General features: G+C 34.9%; 1 protein-coding gene across 3 annotated transcripts in view; it reads right to left on the minus strand.

The window, feature by feature from the left end:
• The window catches only part of RCOR1 (REST corepressor 1), a 559,543-nt gene extending 554,053 nt beyond the window's left edge, over nucleotides 1-5,490 (minus strand). The window contains exons 1-2 of one of the 3 annotated variants that reach the window (XM_044074531.1): nucleotides 5,191-5,490; nucleotides 5,040-5,099 (exon numbers count right to left, since the gene is read on the minus strand). In XM_044074531.1, coding sequence (XP_043930466.1) covers nucleotides 5,040-5,099; nucleotides 5,191-5,335 — 205 coding nt within the window. In that variant the 5' untranslated portion in view covers nucleotides 5,336-5,490. The remainder of the gene's footprint in view (nucleotides 1-5,039; nucleotides 5,100-5,190) is intronic. The other 2 variants (XM_044074530.1, XM_044074532.1) reach the window with 2 other exon arrangements.
• Nucleotides 5,491-17,892: the final 12,402 nt, after the last annotated feature.

Here is a 17,892-nt window from a genome sequence, read left to right on the forward strand (position 1 = left end):
GTACATGGGGTTGGGGTGTGACTTCGACAGCGACAATCTTCCACAGTCAAGGTTCACACTGCTAGGAGGGTAGCCCTGCAGATGTACTTCTCAAATTAAGTCATTTTAAAATGAATGCATAAAGAGATATGGCATCCTCAATATGGAATTTAAATAAGCTTTAAAAATGTGCTACTCAGAAATGACCAACACAGCACTTACAGATGTCTCTTTCAGATCGCAAACTGAATATAGACTATAAAGCAATATCGGACTTCTTAGTGAATTGTTACTAAAAGCTGCCATGAGCGTTATTGTTCTTCTGCATGACAGATGCTCTGGTTTGCACGGTTTCCTAAAACCATTTAGAAAATTAGTTTATTAGAACTCTAAACCTGACTGGGCAAACTGAAGCAACAACAGGAATGTTATTTAGGCAAAAAGCCCTAAAAAAAAAAAACAAGACCTTTTCTAGAAAACAAATGACAGTAAAATATCACAAAGCCATCCACAGAGAACCCATACAGGAAAAGTCCCAAACAAACAGTAAATCAATAAAAGAAAAAAAAAAAGACAGTAAAGCATGCACATTCCAACTCAAATATGTGCAAAACGTTAAATAAAACATGCAAAACCATAACTAAAATATGCATACAAATTAAATTTAAAAAAGTCAGGACCAAAGTCAGGACTGTGGCACAAATGAAACATACTTTACTGTAATAAAGGAATTAAAATGTCAAATGCAAGTACATTACTTGAATAGGAACAGTAAAATGCATCAAAAAAGATAAAAAAAAAAAAAAAATAACCAAAATGATAAGTAGTGAACAGAAAGGCCATAAAAGGGAAACAAAGCAGTGTAGGCAGGGACAGGGACAGGAAGGGTAACATGCAGAAAAGCCAAACAGTACCTCAGCAACTAAAAACAAAGTCAGTCACACTAACCCAAGAAGCAAACTTACAAATACAGTATACAGATGCAAAACACTGAAAAAACACAAACGAATAATAAAATACAAATACACCACACACAAAATACTACAGAAAAACAATTTAGTAAAGACAACAAATATACCATTAACCAAACAACTTTAGAAAAATGATGTGGGAGTAAATTAATGCTTACATATACATGTCTTTCACTTACTGGTGTTTCCCCTTGTGAAATTTAAGTCTCTGTTACACAAAAATATGCACATTTGTGAAGCAATGTCCTATATATATATATATATACACACACACACATTTGTGAAGCAATGTCCTATATATATATATATATATATATATATACACACACACACACATTTGTGAAGCAATGTCCTATATATATATATATATATATATATATATATATACAGCTCTCATCTGTACTCATTCACCTGCCAATACAGTTAATGAGGTGTCATACTCCTGATGGCTGGTAGATGGGACAACTATTTAGAACTCTGACTTGCATTTAATTTAAATATGTGACTTAATAAAGGAATGTTAAAGCTCAAACTTACAACAGTGTTAATTATTTGGACTTGTGAATTTCATTAGAAGCTATTATGGGTGATTGTTTTCAAAAGTACTTAAAGCACATTTTGCCTTACATGTTCCAGACACTTTCAAAGAAAAACAAAATCAGAGGTTCCCGAGTACCTTATAACAAAAAGAATATGAGCATAGTTAAAAGATTTCTAACCTTTATAATTTTTCTAGTAAGGAATAGTACTTTTTCCATGTTGTTTCAGGCAGTGTATTCAAAAGCTATAAATTGCAGTGCTGTATTTAATAAAGGACGAGATCAGGGAGGTACAAAGTGGTACTGTGACTTCCTTGGAGTGATCAGACACTACCCTTTAGAATAAGATAAGAGCACAGAATGACTTTGGAAGCTATGCACTTGCCAAATGTTGAAATGTTGTCTACAACTGACCTTAAATCCGTAACAAAGGCATCAGTTTCATGATCTGATAATTTATTACGCAATCACAAGTGATGTCCTTTTTGCCAACGATGAAGGAAAAGTCACCATTACTATACCAGGTACGTATTTTTTGTAGACCATTTTAGAGCACCCACTCTCACTGAACTAATAAATTACTCAGTTTGCAAACATCAGCACATTTGGTTATTAAGATGCCATCTATCGCTTTTTACAGCTAAAAAGAGTTAACCAAAAAGAAGTTACCAATGTGCAAAGTTCTGAGGGACAAGTGGAGATCTCCATCTGCAATGCCAGGTAACACTCTACCATGATTTTGGCCTTCTTACTTAACCAGTGCTTTTTATACACTGATTTACATATGAATTGACATTCCTTTGCCAAAGGTCCTAGCATGTATGGTCAATCTTTTATCAAGTACTCCTGTTAGAATACCTTGGAGCTTAACAAAAGTAACAAATTATAACTCTCTCCATGAGTTTACATAATTTTAGTCAGTAGGACAGGTCTCTAATTGTCTGTATCCCATACCCCACAAAATTTGTGAATCGGTACCATTACAGCCTATCAGCATAGATGAAGTGTGTGCCCACATACTAACACTTTGTTCAATATAGTTTGAGGTGTAATTGGTCTTCAATGCTGTATACAGAAGCTATGGACTTTAGATTTTAACTTTTTTTTAGTGTATAGCAGTTACATAGAGGATGTCTAACTTTGTCTGTATTGGCCTATGACATATGCATTTGCTTACTGTAATAGCTGCAAAGATTGTTTTCAAGTGCATTTATGTCTTGTGACAGGGCGATCGCTTCACTACCTACTGATAAATATTAATTTACTTTTATTCTCCAATTATACATACAAATGTATGTGTTATGTACAACTATGTGTGTGTGTATATTACATTTATGTGCAGATACACACATATACGCACAACACTGTTGTATAAGGATATTAATTTGAGATACATTCACAAGTATTTCTCTTTTTAGCAATAGGGACCAATTCACTTTTTAATAAGTATGATGGTCCTTATAACCTGGTTAAACCATGAGACATATGTGATTATATAAAATCCTCATTAAAAACGTACATTAAATTACACATGCATGCCCATTAGTATTCCAAGCATCCGCATCACAATCCCAATGTGGTATCCACTCTATGGTGATGCAGGACAGAACCTCAAAGTATACCACTCACTATGCAACCAATAATTACTGCTTTACTTCCTGTCTCCTTGGTTCAGCCTTGTGCTGCATATCATTATTTATTCCTGTAAGACTGACTCACTAAGTGTGGGAAATGAAACTTCTTGCTCTGCATTCCCATAAAGTAATTTACGCTGGGGAAATCAAACATGATATCCTAATTACACGGAGTATAAGGATATCATGTGTGTCTGTGTGTGTTAAAGTTCATCTGTACTCATTTGAGAAATGTGCCAGCTTCATGGCTAATCTTAAAGTGCCTTAATAAAGTCACACCTCTGTCTCACCTGGGATGCCATTACTATATATCTCCTAGTTGTGGACCTACACAGACTGTATTTTATCCATATACTTCTGTATTAATACGGAATCATAACCACACACAAGGACTCATGCCTCACATATGTCATTCCAAGGTTATTTACGTGATGATATTTAACAATGGAAATATAACCTTTTCATTATATATGAAAAAGGCTGTGTGTGTGTGCAGGTTTCAGACTTATGGTTGTGTTGCTAGTGCTGGGTTATCTTTTGATAAACAATGCATATTAAGCAAAGAAGTGTGTGTGTCACGTTTAGAAGTCAGTTTCAAAAGTCATTTCAGGGATGGTGAACACTACATGCAAAAATCTGCACCTGAGCTGCAGATCTCACCTGTCCAATTTTAGTACCTGAATAACTGGATACACTTAATTTCTACACAAAATGGCAAATAAAGGAAAAGGTGTAGACCTAGGTTTAATTATACTTTATATCTATCCTTAAAATAAAGTGATTGTTTTTGTAACATTAATATGTTTGCAGGCAAAAGAAAAACAGACCAATCGATATCCCAAGTATTCAGATTATTTATTTTTGGTACTGCATAAATTAATTAATAAAAACTATTAAAAATCAGAGCAACTGAACTTATGATACTATCAAAAAACTGAAAACGAGTTTCGAGTTCCCTAAGCAGTCGAGTGGGTAAAACGATGGTTCATTGCTTTCCAGTGCCAAACAAACGCATTTATTTATCCACAAAAACAGAGGATGCCACTGGTTGACAAAGCTTCGGCATTCCAACTCTCACACTGAAATACAGAAAGGAAAACATTCCAGCGAAGAACACCGTGCTGGAGTGTCCTCAGAGAACGTCCACACGGTCGTGAGTTCCCGTCATAATCAGTTTGCCATTTCTGAGTACTGAGTTAACATGATCACTTGTTCCTGCTCAGCGCCATCTGTTAAACAGACAATACTTCTCTCTCTTTGACACATTATTTTTTTTCCTACTAATCTGGCTGCTGTGAAGTCCCAGCTCAGCATTTTAAAGTTAGGTTGTTTTCAGTGACAGCTCTGCACGACAATTACGACTAGTTGCACACACCGCTGGTAAATCTGATAAAAGAAATCCACTGGATCTGAATGCGATCCGCTGAGAAGCAGACTCCCACTTAATGACTTGAATGTGAAACTAACCACACCTGAAGTGAAGAGAAGCAGGGAACATAGTAACGTGTGCCTTCCACTGTCACACATGCCCATCTCCTCCTGCCACTAATGTCCACGAATTTTCATTCTGCAAGCACAATTAACCATTTTTATCACTGAAGGCACGTTTGCTGAACACGTTTTTTTCTGATTCAGCTACTGGTGCTGTTCTTTTCCTGAACGGCAGGGCGAACAAAAAAGTTCACCATTTGTTCTATTATATTAAATAGCTATACTACACATATACTATTAAACCATCAAATTAATTGTTAATATATATTAATATATGTTTGTATACATTTATGTGTATCTTAATAAAATACACTCAATGTATCAATGTACTTCTTATAATATTACGCTTATAAGTAAACGTACAGTGTGAGGCTATTACAATGCCAAAATTATTAATAATTTAAAAAGACACCTTCAAAACTTACCAGGGTCATAATCCACAACAACAGCCTGATAATCGCTACCAACTCGCACACTTCCCCCACCTGCAAATACAAATATATGCATGGATTAAACGCATTTTATTAACTGCTAAATCACTAAGACAGATCGAGGCTACCACCGTAGTTGACCTACCATGCTCATCATCAGTAGAGGAACCAGAGCTCCTCTCTTCCCAGGAGTTGCTATTACCATTTGCTGCCAAACTTTTATTATGAAAAGCATTTCTTCTTCTTCTTTTTCCTAAGATGTCTGAGCTCTTTTCTAGCGTAGCTGACATTTCATAGGTCGGACTGATCGCTGTTTAAAAAAAAGACCAGTAAAGTGATATTAACTAGAAGTCAGGGATATTACTGCTTTAAATTCCCAGCAATAAAAAAGCTGAACTTTCAGCCTAATCACTCGCTCTACTCACACCGCACTGGCACTAGCTACACATCCACAGAATTGGAATCAACCTAACTATTACGAAAGGCCCGCCTCTCCCATATCATTGGGCGTCGCAAAATTTTGGAAAGCTTTTTGATTTCCGGTAGGCTATTCTTCCTGACAATCAACACGGTCTCAGTCTTCCGTTTAGTCAAAATAGGTGGACTCGAATCTGTAGTACGTAATGATGAGGGTTCCAATCTCTACGCCGATGGTATACTAAGGCAGTAGAGTTAGGTCATTTATTAAATTTGCCGATTTATATGCGCTGTTTATAGTTCAGAAATTATTGCACAAAGTGTATTTATATTGTAATTGTTTTATATCTGCTTGTAACTGTTATTAAAAAAAAAATAAAAAATAAATTACTTACCCGGACTTTTTTAATGTGCGGATGACTACAACACTAAACAGTTAGAGATATTGATAAATAAAAATGCAATTCTTTGAGAGTTGTCCCTTATTGACATTGAAAAAATATATTTCTCTTAGCTTTCGAACTTGCATAACTTTATTATTTTTACACCCCACTGCTTATTTATTTTTAATGTTGAAAGTCCCCCACCTTACAAGCTGTAGTTATCTAGTCCTTTAAAAGTAATAGCAAATTCTAGTTACTGAAGTTATCCACGTTTTGTGTTGCTTGGAAAACTAACAGGTGCATAACTTTTTACGATTTGTGAAATAAAAATTAGGTTTGGTCTGTGTTAGTGATTGTGCACGTAAATCGTCCTGTGCAAATGACGGATGTGCGCTACCCTAGAATCTTGCCTAATAGGTGTGCAGCAATCCAACACTTCGGTGTCAAGCCTAGGTTTATATCTGATTGCTCTTTGATTGTAAATTGGTCGTGAGGGTTAGAAATGTGATTTTTCCCATATGAGTTAAGCAGCCTGTTCCTGTTGTTTACACAACGTACACGGATTGTCAGCCTAAGTTAAACGTACAATGGTTATCGGTTGTCACATTTTCACAAAATTAAGCTGCTTAATTTACTTAACTTTGATCACCCCCTGGGACGTAGAAATCATTGCCAGTAACGCTAAAAGGGCATCAGATGTATTTTGTTTTTTCTTATTTAACTCATGTTAGGAAAATATACAATTATTTTTCTATTTCAAATTATCAACGTAATAGAAACAAGACTAGGTTTCAGCCCCATACGTCTGTAATTCTTTATTACATCATTGTATACATGGACATCTTGTGAAAGGGCTGTGCAGTGAAATACCAATACATTTTATTTTTAAGTTTACCAAATATATAGACTCTGAGTAGCTACAAACACGTTGTAACTATGGATAACGCGGAGAATAACGTTTATAAAGAACTGATCGCAATGCGCCAGTGTAACAAAAGCAGTAATTACAAGTCAGCCCTACTTTCCAACTCTCTGTAATCAATTACCAAACACAGGAAGCATGTTGCTTTGTTTGGTGTGTGATCTTTAGAGTTGAAGTAAGAAAAAAAAATCGTCATAGAAAATTAACAAATTGGGAAACGGTAATTTCCTTGACCTGCTTAATCGGCAGGAATCAGGGGCGTAGCCAAAATATTTAGGACGGTGCAACAACTTCCAGAATGTAGCCCCCACCCCCGGAACCCCAAGTTTCACTCCGGGGCACCCCATACAGTCCATGTTTCTAAAAAAAAGACATCTCAGGCTTTCCGATATGATCTTACAATACTTATGTAGTACCGCTTACCACACGTGGCCCTCACCACCACCACCACCTCAGGGGAGAAAACCCTGCAATTATTTATTTGTTTTAATTTGTTTACTGCAATAGTCCAAATATGCATAGGTCATGTTCAGCAGAATGCCAGAGAAAAAGATTAGTCTAAAACTGCGTAGCAAGGTTACAAAATATTCATAAAATAACCTTATAGTATCTGCTAGCAGTTAAACTGCGATTAAGTACACATTCTTATACACAAGATTTAGGTGTGAATCCAGTCGTTAGGTACATGCAAAGAAACTTCTACCACCCGGGCATACCTCTCAAGTGTACCTCATTACGAGGAACGTACCTCATTTGGGGGTCTTAAAAAAAGTTCACGTTCCTCGAAGTTCCACATTGAAAGACTCTGTCACACATTCAGTGTTAGGAATTTTTTTAAGTGAAATCCATTGTAAATAGAAATGAATCATATTAATTCATTAAAAGATCTTTATAAGTAAACCCAGCATATTGTAACCATCATATGACCTTCCTATTTGAAGTTGTTAGTAAGCCAATAGTATGTGTTCCACATTTTGCCCATTTGTTCCACATTATGAGGGCTAGTGTTCCTCATTTTGGAGATGGAAGGTTGAGTGCTATGTACCAAAGGATAAACACATAGCTCATTTGTAAATAGAAAAGAAAGAAGTAATTTGCATGGTGCTAATATAATTTCTCCTAGATGATTGCTAGACTTTTTCTTACAAAAATATTAAATACAGATTTTTTGCCCACCTCATTAAACCACTGACACAAAATGGGTTAAAGAAACTGTGGTGCAATGATACTGAGAGGAAGGGGAGTCAGTAAAGGTATGACAGAAATGAATTGTGAGAGACAACAAAATAAGAGTAGATTGGAAGGACTGGTGGAGGTTAAACTCATCACTAAGCAAATGTGGATAAAGGAGAAATTAAATCTGACCTCTCAGTTGTACCCATTTTGAAAGTTATGTTCCTATTTTCAGACTTGCTTTAATTTCTGACCCCCTCCCCTTCCCACATCACATGCACTGTTGAAGTTGTGTAGTAAACAAGAAATTAGGCTACATGACCAACATACTAACTGTAGTAATAATTTAAAGACCAAGGGACCCACATTACATCTCTGCTTTTCAAAAACAAAAATAATGATTTTTGTGAGGCAGATTTTTGCATATCATTCATTACAGTCTGTATATCTTACACTGTGTATTTGATAACATATTTATATTTTTGCATGTTTTTTTCACTCCCAGCTTTTTAAACTTGTACATCTGAGTTATATCCTACAGCCATACTGACAATGGGGGAATGTTATGTAGTATTCAGTATTCAGCTTTTATACTAGTTAGGTTCCTTTTTTGGCTGGCTATAACTTTTTTTAAGAGCCATTGTATCTACTTTCAATGTTTGCAGGTTGAGAAGTATAGATTAAGTATAGATGTAAATTGAAAAGACCGAAAAAAAATCACGGTGGTGGTACAAATATAGCAGTGTGTTGAATTTAGATAATACCGACACCAGAGTTATAAATTCATTTGTAATACATACTTCGGAGTTTACTGACTTTTAAACAAAAAAGTTACTTTATCTTTGAGACCCCCCCCCCCCGATGTCATTAGTAAGATTCCAGATTTTGGCTAAGCCTACTCAGAATGAAGCATCTCCACAGCAACTGTTTGCTCTGTTAAGTTTGATCAGTTGTTAGGACTCACACAGCACATAGAGATATATCACCGTACCATTGACTGGAGTGTCAGGACTTCTGATTGGGGTGTAAAGTGTACCATAGGACACTTGTAGCTGTGTAATCTAGGCAGTGTGAGACAATGGTGGGATTTGTTTGGGACTGTGGTCATAAATTATGAATTTTCAAGTAGTTCTTTTCCAGCCTGTATAGCTGATTGCTAAGTAGACTGGTAAAGATGGTCTAACAAATAGTAAACTAAGTAACATGCTTGTACTGACTATGACTTAAGCATAATTTGTTATGAAAGGGCTAACTCTGTGCAGCAGCCATGTTTTTGGTTTGCATTCAAGACAGCTTTGATAAACTGCTGATCAAATTTTAGACCTTGATCATTAGCACTCACTAAGACCTTAAAGTTATTGATTACTTCAGTTTTGATGCCAGAGTCTGACTTTATACAAAGCTCTTTATATACGTCAGGGTCTAAGGAGCTGCTACTGAATAGCATAGCCTCACATTCATTAGCATTTAAACTAAAACCTGAGCAAGTTTTCCATACTTGAAGTCTATAAAAAAAGATTTCCAAAGATTTGCAATAAGACTCTGTTTGCAGCGAAGAGAGGGAAAGAGATTGCATATCTTCATATTGCATGAGCTGAGCTGGGATAAAGACTGCAGGTGTACTGTTCACAAATATGTTAAAAAGAAGATATCTCAGAATGTACTCCTATGGGACATCAGCCTGAATGGGTTCTCTCTGAGAAATTGCTTTGTTCCATTAGATGGATTGGACACATTCTGACAGATAACTTTGAAACCAGTTAACATCTGGTTTACCTCAGCTGAGATCTCTTAAGTGTGAGATAATAGTGGGGTGCAAGACTATGTCAAATGCTTTTCACAGATCTAAATGTACTGACCCAGTATGTTCACCATTATTGATGGCTGTGGCTATATTCAGTGAAGACCACCAATGCATTCTGTATGCTGTGACCTGCGTGAAACTAAAGAAATGACTCTAAAATGGCATTGCAGTTCTACAATGCTAAAATGGTAAGGCTAACAAATGTGTCTGACAGCTGCTGTAGCTACTGACAGGAAGGGACATTGTAATCACACATGTCCATGCATAAAGGTGTAAATCTTTCATTATAACTGTGAATATTACATAGCTGCTGAATTTTCATATCTGCAGATTAGGAATTGTAAAGGCTTCTGAATTGATTTTTAAAGCATAACAGTGGTGACAGTAGTTATCCAGAAACAGTGCAGATCCACATGAAGCAGTCACGTTTTCTTATGCAAGCCAAGAAATGCTTCACAATAGCAAGGTGCTGGATGAATATATTGGAATCTCCTTCTGAAGAAGGATGTGGCTCAAGCTTTAGAATGCCTCACCACAGGCTGGTGTTAGATGGGAAGGAGGAAATATTCCAAAGAATGATGGAAGTTGGTAGTACACAAAAAGGCTTATAACAATGTGCAAATTAGCAAAGTAACAAATTTCAGGGAACTGTTTATTAAGATGTATTCACATATTGTATCAACATACCACAGACAACACATTGCAAATAAAATATTTGCCACGGTATAATGCCAGTAATCAGAATTGGAGTTAGGAATCTTGCAGTATTTATCAACTTGTGTTTCAGCAGATCACTCAGGGTGTGTCCTCATTGTTTCTATTCAGCACTAATAAGGAACAGTATACAATCTTCACATCCAAAGCTGATTACTTGTAGCATCAGATAGGAAATAGAACCAGGACTTGTAGAATGGTGACTCGTTGAATTATCTAAGCTACAAGCATGCTAACTATGAATGAGTCTCACAAATGAAGTTAGCCTTGTCATTTTCACAGTAAGTAGGGACAGTAGAGAGTCAATTATCCAAACTAATTGGGACCTAGGGTAGTTTGGATAATCAAATTGTTTGGATAATCAAACATATAATTGAATCGGATAAAAAAAATGCTAAAATCTTGTTTTTTTCTGCACGCAGGAATACACTTTTCAACCACTTAGTGATTCCAATGAACAATAAATAATATTTTTCACATAAGACCTGACTACAAGCTCAAAAAACATGCCCAAGCAAATATGTAGAATGTTTACATATTCAGACTTTATGATTTTTCCTACCTGAAAACTTTGGGAGTCTGGTTCTGATAATTGACATTTCTGATAATTGATGTTCGGATAATCAACTCTCTACTGGATTTCTCCTGGATATGAAATATGGATCTATTAATGTGTGTGTGTGTGTCTGTGTGTGTGTTATTTATTTATTTTATAAATAAAAATAAAATAAAATGAACATCTCATAAAAAATTCTAATACTAATCAAAGAAATACTAGGTCATCTACCACTTACTCATCCACTACAAAATTATTTTTAGTTATACATCCACTGCCATACAACGTTCATAACATCTTAAATTTCAAATTCAAGTATTTATAAACTCACATTCAAAGAAACAGCTTTAATAAAGTCTGAATTATGATATGAATCTTTCTTCTGCAAAACACCCCTTTTCTTATTAGGGCTTGCAGGGATTCCAACAGCCATTCTATTATGCAAATTATCAACTATATATTCTTTTTTAAAGTACATCACACATTACACATCAAAAATCCAAAATATGGCATCCAACCTAACTCAAAAGTTTCTATGCAAAAAGGTATTTCATTTGTGCCATATACAGAGGCCAATAAAGTGCAAATGCTATGTGACTAAGTTATTATATGCTTATAAAATAAATGTACAATTGCTTTAGTGGATATATCACGCTGAAACTATCCTGATGCTGTAGGTTTGTTTAAATCCAGCACCTTTAACCCATCTGTTGCTTTATTTTAATATTTTTATACAAGCCTGAGAAAGGGAATCTAGAACTTACTTTGAGACAACTATCTTAAAAAACAACTTTGCTCATATTAAATGGAGATGAACTAAATTGCTCTCAAGTCATTAAGTGGGAATAAATCAGTAAGATACATGAAGGCAGACAAAGATCTTGACACTCTTATAGTGGATATTGAAATTACACAAAAACAATAAATGAACTTTAACTAATGAGTATAATTACTCTTTAGTGACCCTTAAGAACATTAACAATGTATACCAGAGGACTTGAGATAGTGCTTTTACAATTTTTGCATATGGATTGCATTTACAGAAGTACATGCAAGTTTTTCAGATCAAAAATCCTAGGCTGGGATTACATTCTGACTTCCCAAAAGTTCTCAGCTATAGAATTAACAAGTCTTTCTGGACTACTGTTTCTGTTACAAGTTCTAAATTGGAACCTATTAGGATGTACATGAAGTAATCTGTTACTGCTGTAAAATAGTGCATGAAAAATAGTTGTTTTTTTCTTAGATGAGTTGAAAAACATTGTCAGGAGAATGTAAATTAACTATAGTGCAATACTCTAAGGTCCATAGTGCAATATTCTAATGTTCACATTGCAATACTTAAATGTCTCTTTCTGTGCAAGGATCAATGCAATGTCTTAACAAAGTACCTATGCATTACTAAAGTTTCGTGCAAGTAAGTGTTTATTGTGAAAAGTGTTAAAATATGTTTCTAATTATGTGTAGTATTAGTCTGTCTACCTTTATGTCTATGATGTAATAGCTAGGTGTTATATGTGTAAATATCTGTGAAAATAGTCTATATATCGTCTGCACATTGAGTCCGGAGACACAGAATTTAGTTCAGTTTTTGCACGTGTGATTTCTGATAAATTTTAGAATATAAAAAGAACAGCAATTTGAAAATTTTATTGGAAAAATTTCATAAATTTTATTTGAACTAATCCTTAAGTAATCTTCTTATGTTATACTTTGATATAATTTCTTTACTTTCCCATTTTTCACATTAACAGAGGCTGTATATTTGTTTATCAGTAACTCTTCTCCTTATCTACCAGTTTTTACATTGTGACAGTGGGTATTCCGCTTATCTAAAAAGTGCTATTAAAGAGCTGGCAACCAGGTTATCTGGATTAACTACAGCTGATGGCATATCCAAATGCAGATTAGAATGTGGAATGTTTACTTGTAGAAGTTATGCTGAGACATATAGGACTGGAGACATTCAGCTTACAAACCCATTTTAGTGCTGACAGGGGATGCTGCTCACTGGACAACCTATGAGTTGCTAGATATTACAATTTGGCCTATCTGGTTGCTTATTCTGTGGATTCAGATGTCATTAATGCAATACTAAGAAACTACTAGAAAATAATCCAAAGTAACATATATATTTTCATGTATGGATAATGGCCTCATTTGTATTGACAAAAAAAGTACAGAAATATAAGAGCTTTATTGGAAAGTAAACACACTAACTTCACGGCCAGGGGAAAAAGAAGGATCATTATAATATGGCCTTTGTAGGTATTTTATAGTTATAGAGAGGAGCTGAAATAGTTTTACACCTTCTGTCGGTAGAAGCTTCAAGCCTAATGGTTGTTTCCATTGCAATATTGACAGAGATGTGTACATAGCTTTTTGCATTTCTTATTTTTTCTTTCATGTAGGGAAAACAAACAGGACATTATGGTAGAGGTTATGCAAACACTTTTTAAAGATAAAAAAAAATCATTCCCCACTATACTTTATAAAGACTCTACAAAATACAAATTACACTCATTTAATAAGTGCGTGTGTGTGTGTGTTTGTTATATATGAATATGTAGGGTAGGAAGGGATTTTGAAATTGTTTCCCTCCTCAAATAGAAGTAGTTAGAATGACAAATTAGACTGAATGTTTGTGAGAACCTGGGATTCAGATAATATGAAAGTATTAGGAGTCTGCTGAAGTTAAAACCAATGAGTGGGCATAAATAATAAAATGTTTACACTTAGTAGTATTTTATCTATGTTTCTGTTGTAATAGATTTTCTAATATTTATTAATTCTGTTACTTTTAGGGACTGTAATGTGTAGCTGTATATGTGTGCTTCTCCATTAAAACGTTTACGACAAAATACTTCTTGTTATTTGTGTTCTTGATCACATATTCTTACTAAAGTGTTTTAAGGTTGCTGTTTTAAATTTATTTTCTGTAGAAGTCTCAAGTAGTACAGGGGAAGACATTGCAAAAAACTATTTGTGAGTCTGGTGATTTCTATTTTGGAGTGTTTTGTGTGGATTATTGTTGATGTTTATTAGTCCTTTCCTCAGGGCTCAACTTTTTGTTTTAGATCCTAGCTAACATTTAAGTCACCTGTGCCATTAGTGACTGCAATTCTGAGTAAGGAGTAAACTATTAAGAACTAGGATCATTAACTAATTTAACTGGAAAAGTGAAAGCAAGCCAGGCAGTTTGTAAATGATAATTGGCAAATTTAAGGTTATTTCTATATGACTACTTGTCTTCCATAGATTTTATGAGTAGAGCAACAGACTCCCCTCCAAAAAAAAAAAAATAAAAACCTTTCACTTGATCATATGTAGAAAAAAACATTTTCTGCACCTGAAAGCAATAAATAAATAAGCTGCTTTAAATAACATTAAAACTGAACACTTGCCCTCTGCAGAGGCAGAAATCCACACCACTGAGTTGGCCCCCAAATAATCTTCACAAAAAAAAAAGAAAACTTTTGCGGATACAAAAAAAAATGCTCACTTAGATACTCTTGAGTCCAGTATGCTCAAAGTTACATAATGAAATATAGATTTGTAGTGAAGGATAAATAGTAAATTAACTCAGGCTTGAACTACCCAACCTCCTTACATGTTCCCAGCTCATGATATGCCATAGTATAGTTTACATACCTGACAAGTGCCCAGTACTTCAAAACCTACTTCATCCTCAAGTCAAAAAAATGCAATTGAGATCCTCTAACAAATTTCTACTTCAAGTCACAAAAGTCAGCATCAAATATGGTGACTCTTTGTATTCAAATCAGATCTCTAAGACTTGGAATTTCATCCCCAGCACATTCTAGCCAGCCCCAATCCCTTACATTTTAAAATACTTCTCAAGGCTCACCTAGCTAATTCTTGGCTTTGCTCGTCTAACTCCTGGCTGATTTTCACCCCCTCTATACTGTACACCTCTTATTTGCCTTTTTCATATCTGCACTACATACTATAAGTCCCTTCATTGAGATATCATCTTATCCTCCTCACCAGCTCCTTTTCTTGTCCTACCATTTATGTTTTTCTGTATCTTCTATCTTCTATCTTCTTTGCCTATTCTTCACCTTAGTTTATCCTCTTGGTCCTATATTCTACCTTGTACCTCTATCTACATTTTTTATACTCCAAGCGCATCCTTATTTTCCCTCTCCATGTAAATATATTGATATTGTTTACGTGTCTTTAAAAATTATGTATAAGACAACATCTTTAGTATGTTTGACAATTTTATTTAGTACCAGTTCTGTTTAGGTTAGTTTTTGCATTGTTTTAGTACTGTTTGCTTTTGTATGTAATCAAGCTTTTTTCCCCAGGCCTCCACTGAAAATGGGTTATTGCCCAGTCAGACTATCAGACTATCATGGTAAACAAATGTCAAATGAATAAATAAATAAATATTCCAGAATGCAATGTATTTGTTTAAAGACTGGGTAGACATAAAGGGAAACATGACAAGGTAATTTCTCTCATTTGTATATTCTAAAAGCCATGCTCACTATATAACTATCTATATACTTTTTTTTATTAATAGTTACCGTCTACCATCCATAATGCTGCCAATACAAGCCAATGAGAGTTTGCATAGATGAAAAATCAGTGGCATTTATACATGATGAAGAATCCAAAACATTCCAAGAAAAAAAAAACTCTCCATGCTTCAACAGCCACTTTGCGATATTCAGATATCTGACTTATAGGTCAGACTAGGAATTCTCCTTCAGTAGTTTCCATTTAATCTGATTCACATACATCACCATTACTATTCATAATGGTAATTCAGTAACTGATTCCTTTGAAGATGAAGCTGTCACCTCCTCCACAATGTTGCATGTGTGAGGGATGAAAACAATGTGTTTTTTACAAGAATCTTGGAGTGGTTTTATCATTATCAGTTTTGCTTTTTATGAGGATTTTATGATATAAGTTGATTTTTCTTGGACTGGCTTGCTATTTGTGATTATTACCAGATAAAGACAACAACCCAAGCAGTGGTGGTGCTGTGGTAGCGTTGTCGCCTCACAGTTAGACGTTGCTCGTTCGATTCTCAGTTAGAGCGTCTTCTGTGTGGTGACATTCGTGAATGGGCATTCCTTCGTTGAAGGTTGTGCATTAGGCCCGGCAAGCCAGCACGTCAAAATCTACTGCCAATCATTAGTGAACCAGAGTTCCGCTGTGGCGACCCCTAACCAGGAAAAGCCGAAAGAAGCAAACAAACAAACCAGATAAAGACAATACAGTAAGATTCCACACACGACATATATCACTTAGTCTTCACTAGAGTTTTTTTCCTAAGTTAAAAACATAACTGTCAGTCATCAGCCTAGGCTTATTTTTTGAAAAAAACTGTATTATTCAGATAACCAAAGACTCCAGAATGAAACTTGAAAAGCTCCTTCTCCACATCAGCTCTTGTTCTGAAGCCACAATTAGCAGAAACGTCATGGATGCAACAATTTTACATACAAAAATAAAAATAATAACAATAATAATGCAAGCATAGAAGCCTTGCCCCCAACACCAAATCAGACAAATGTATACTAACTTTGTGGTCTCACAACAGTGACATAATAGTAATAGAAGAAAACAAAGCTTGATAAAACAAATTCATTTAAACAGAATAATTAAGAAATGACATATTCAATAAAATAGTACATGTATTTCAAAATGTCAACCAAATGGAATTCTATAGAATGTATGGGTACTATATATATATATATATATATATATATATATATATATATATATATATATACATATATATATATATATATATATATATATATATATATACATACTGTCTACCGAACGACTGTTTCACCAAAAGTGAAACGGCTTTGCACACTTTCGCGAAAGTGCTTTTCACCGAAAAAGCACTTTTGAGAAAGTGTGTTTAAAAAAGAAAAAAGAGAAAAACATGGGGAAATGGATGCTGGTGAGATCGCAACACAGTGGGGATAAGAGAATATTCCATTTTCCCCACTGTAGTGCGGTCTCAGAGTGAAAATATAAAAGTAGGGGGGTGCGCCCCCCACATGGGGGGTGGTGCATGGGGACATAAACGTGAGTGCTGTGTTTTTTTTTTAATTTTATTTATTTATTTTTTGTGTACTTTAGCGAAGGTTCTTTTTCGGTGAAAAGCACATTCGCTAAAGTGTGTTCGGTTATTTTGGTTTCGGGGTTATGGGTGTTCGGTAAATAGTCCTAAATCCATATACATATACATATATATATATATATATATATGTGTGTGTGTGTGTGTGTGTGTGTGTGTGTGTGTGTGTGTGTGTGTGTGTGTGTGCATATCTGTGTGCATATATATATATATATATATATATATATATATATATATATATATAAAACAACTAAAGAAAGATGAACACACCTGAAGCAAGGAAATCCAACAAACAAAATCAAACCCTTGCTAATGACTAAACAAACCAATGATGGAAGCAGTGAAAGAACCTGGAAAATGAGCACTTTCATTCCACTTTAATGTGTTATGGGAATTTCTCCAGAAAATGTATATATATATATATATGGGGCTACATTGTTTTGTTGAATCTCGTTTTACTGAATTTCATTTCACCCCGACATCTTCGCTGAAAACATAAATTACTGAAAACTCATTTCACTGAATCTCATTTCACTCAACTGCGGTTAGTATATATGGCACTGTGTAGAGTACTATAAGGCAAGTAAAAGGTATATGCCCTTTTCCCCACTGTAGTGCGATCCTGGAATTAGTCTATACAGTTAGGGGGGTGTAGGGGGCACAGCCCCCCCACATCAGGTAGTGTCAGGGGTGTAGCTCCCCACGTTGTTTGTTTTATATTGTATTTTATCAAAAACTTAAAAACAAT

Source organism: Protopterus annectens, chromosome 6.part0, assembly GCF_019279795.1.
Source record: "Protopterus annectens isolate FY-2018-M chromosome 6.part0, PAN1.0, whole genome shotgun sequence".
Classification (NCBI taxonomy): Eukaryota; Metazoa; Chordata; order Ceratodontiformes; family Protopteridae; genus Protopterus; species Protopterus annectens.